General features: G+C 63.5%; 1 protein-coding gene across 1 annotated transcript; it reads right to left on the minus strand.

The window, feature by feature from the left end:
• Positions 1-416: 416 nt before the first annotated feature.
• On the minus strand, positions 417-1,082 carry RNF222 (ring finger protein 222). Its single transcript, XM_010203724.2, has one exon. The coding sequence runs from the start codon at positions 1,080-1,082 to the stop codon at positions 417-419; it is 666 nt and encodes a 221-aa protein (XP_010202026.2).
• Between the last annotated feature and the right edge of the window lie 278 nt (positions 1,083-1,360).

The raw sequence follows: 1,360 nt of genomic DNA on the forward strand, positions 1-1,360 counted from the left end.
GCAGGTCTAATCCTCCAATGCACAGAAGCCTTGGCTGGGCTCTGGGCACCTGGGTGTCACGGTCACAGCCCTGCCAGGAGCTGGGAAGGAGAGGAGGGACCAGCACAGCCCCCTCACTCCCTGCATGTACTGGCACAGAGTGTAGGATGAGCACCACTCTCCCCACTCAGACCCTGCAGGAACCCACCAGCAGCCTTTACCCTGCCATATTTTAACCCAAAGAGGCAAGAAAACGCCAGCAGTGACACTGTGAGCACCCAGGAATCTGCAGGAAGGTCTGACAGTCCAAGCCTTGGCCACGTGAGTGACAGAGCTTCACCTCAAGCCACTCCTGGGCTTTCTTTTTTGAGAGAGGTTCCAGCCCTGGCTCTATCCCAGCATCAGTGACACCCCTCTAGGATCTGATGCCATCCCTCCTACGAGTCCCTCTTGACCAGCAGTAGCCAAGGCAGCACGGCTGCCAGCATGGCCACGGTCAGGATGAGGAGGACAGCGAGGGCAATGGGTGACTGGCAGCACTTCACCCCCAGTGCCAGGCTGGATGACACCGAGCTGTGTGTTTCTGCCCCGCTGCCCCTGCGCAGGGAGCCACAGCCCGTGTCCAGCAGCGGCATCCCGTGCTGGCTGATGACAAAGACGTGAGCTTCCCGGGGCAGCTCCCCCGGGACCCCCTGCGAGCCCAGGGGGCCGCTCCCGGCGCCACAGCACCGCTCAAAGCTCTGCAGGGGCATCACAAAGTGGCTGGGCACCACCAAGGTGTTGCCGGCCTCCAGTTTGGTGAGCTGGGCCAAAGAGGAAGGGGACAGAGGCGTCTCCAGCGGCCGGGCCTCGGCGCCGGCCTTGGGCAGCCAGACGGCTTTCTTCTTGCTGAGGAAGGTGACGTAGCGGCACACGGGGCAGATGATGCTGTTGTGGAGCTGCCCGTTGAGCTTGGCACACAGCAGGCACTTCACCAGGCAGTCGTGGCAGAAGCTGTGGCCGCAGCTGAGGCGGCGCTGAGCGGCCTCCCGGGCCTGCAGCTTCTCGTAGCACACGGGGCACTCGGCCGGGCCGGGCTCCTTGGCGGCTGAGGCCTCAGACATGGCCGGGCTGCTGGGCACAGGCTCTCCTCAGCTGCAGGGGAGGCACGAGGGTCAGTGATCCGTCTCTTCAGCTCTCCTCCTGCTCCTTGTTCTCTTGCCTTCGCCCTTTTGACCACAGAATTGTTTTGGTGGAAGACACCTTTAGGATCACTGAGTCCCAGCCCTGCCCTCGCCCTGCCCAGCCCAGCACTGACCCACAGCCTCAGCACCTCAGCCCCACGGCTTTGGGATCCCTGCAGGGCTGGGCACTGCCCCAGCTCCCTGGGCAGCCTGGCACA

The sequence above is a fragment of the Colius striatus genome, chromosome 18 (assembly GCF_028858725.1).
Source record: "Colius striatus isolate bColStr4 chromosome 18, bColStr4.1.hap1, whole genome shotgun sequence".
Lineage (NCBI taxonomy): Eukaryota > Metazoa > Chordata > Aves > Coliiformes > Coliidae > Colius > Colius striatus.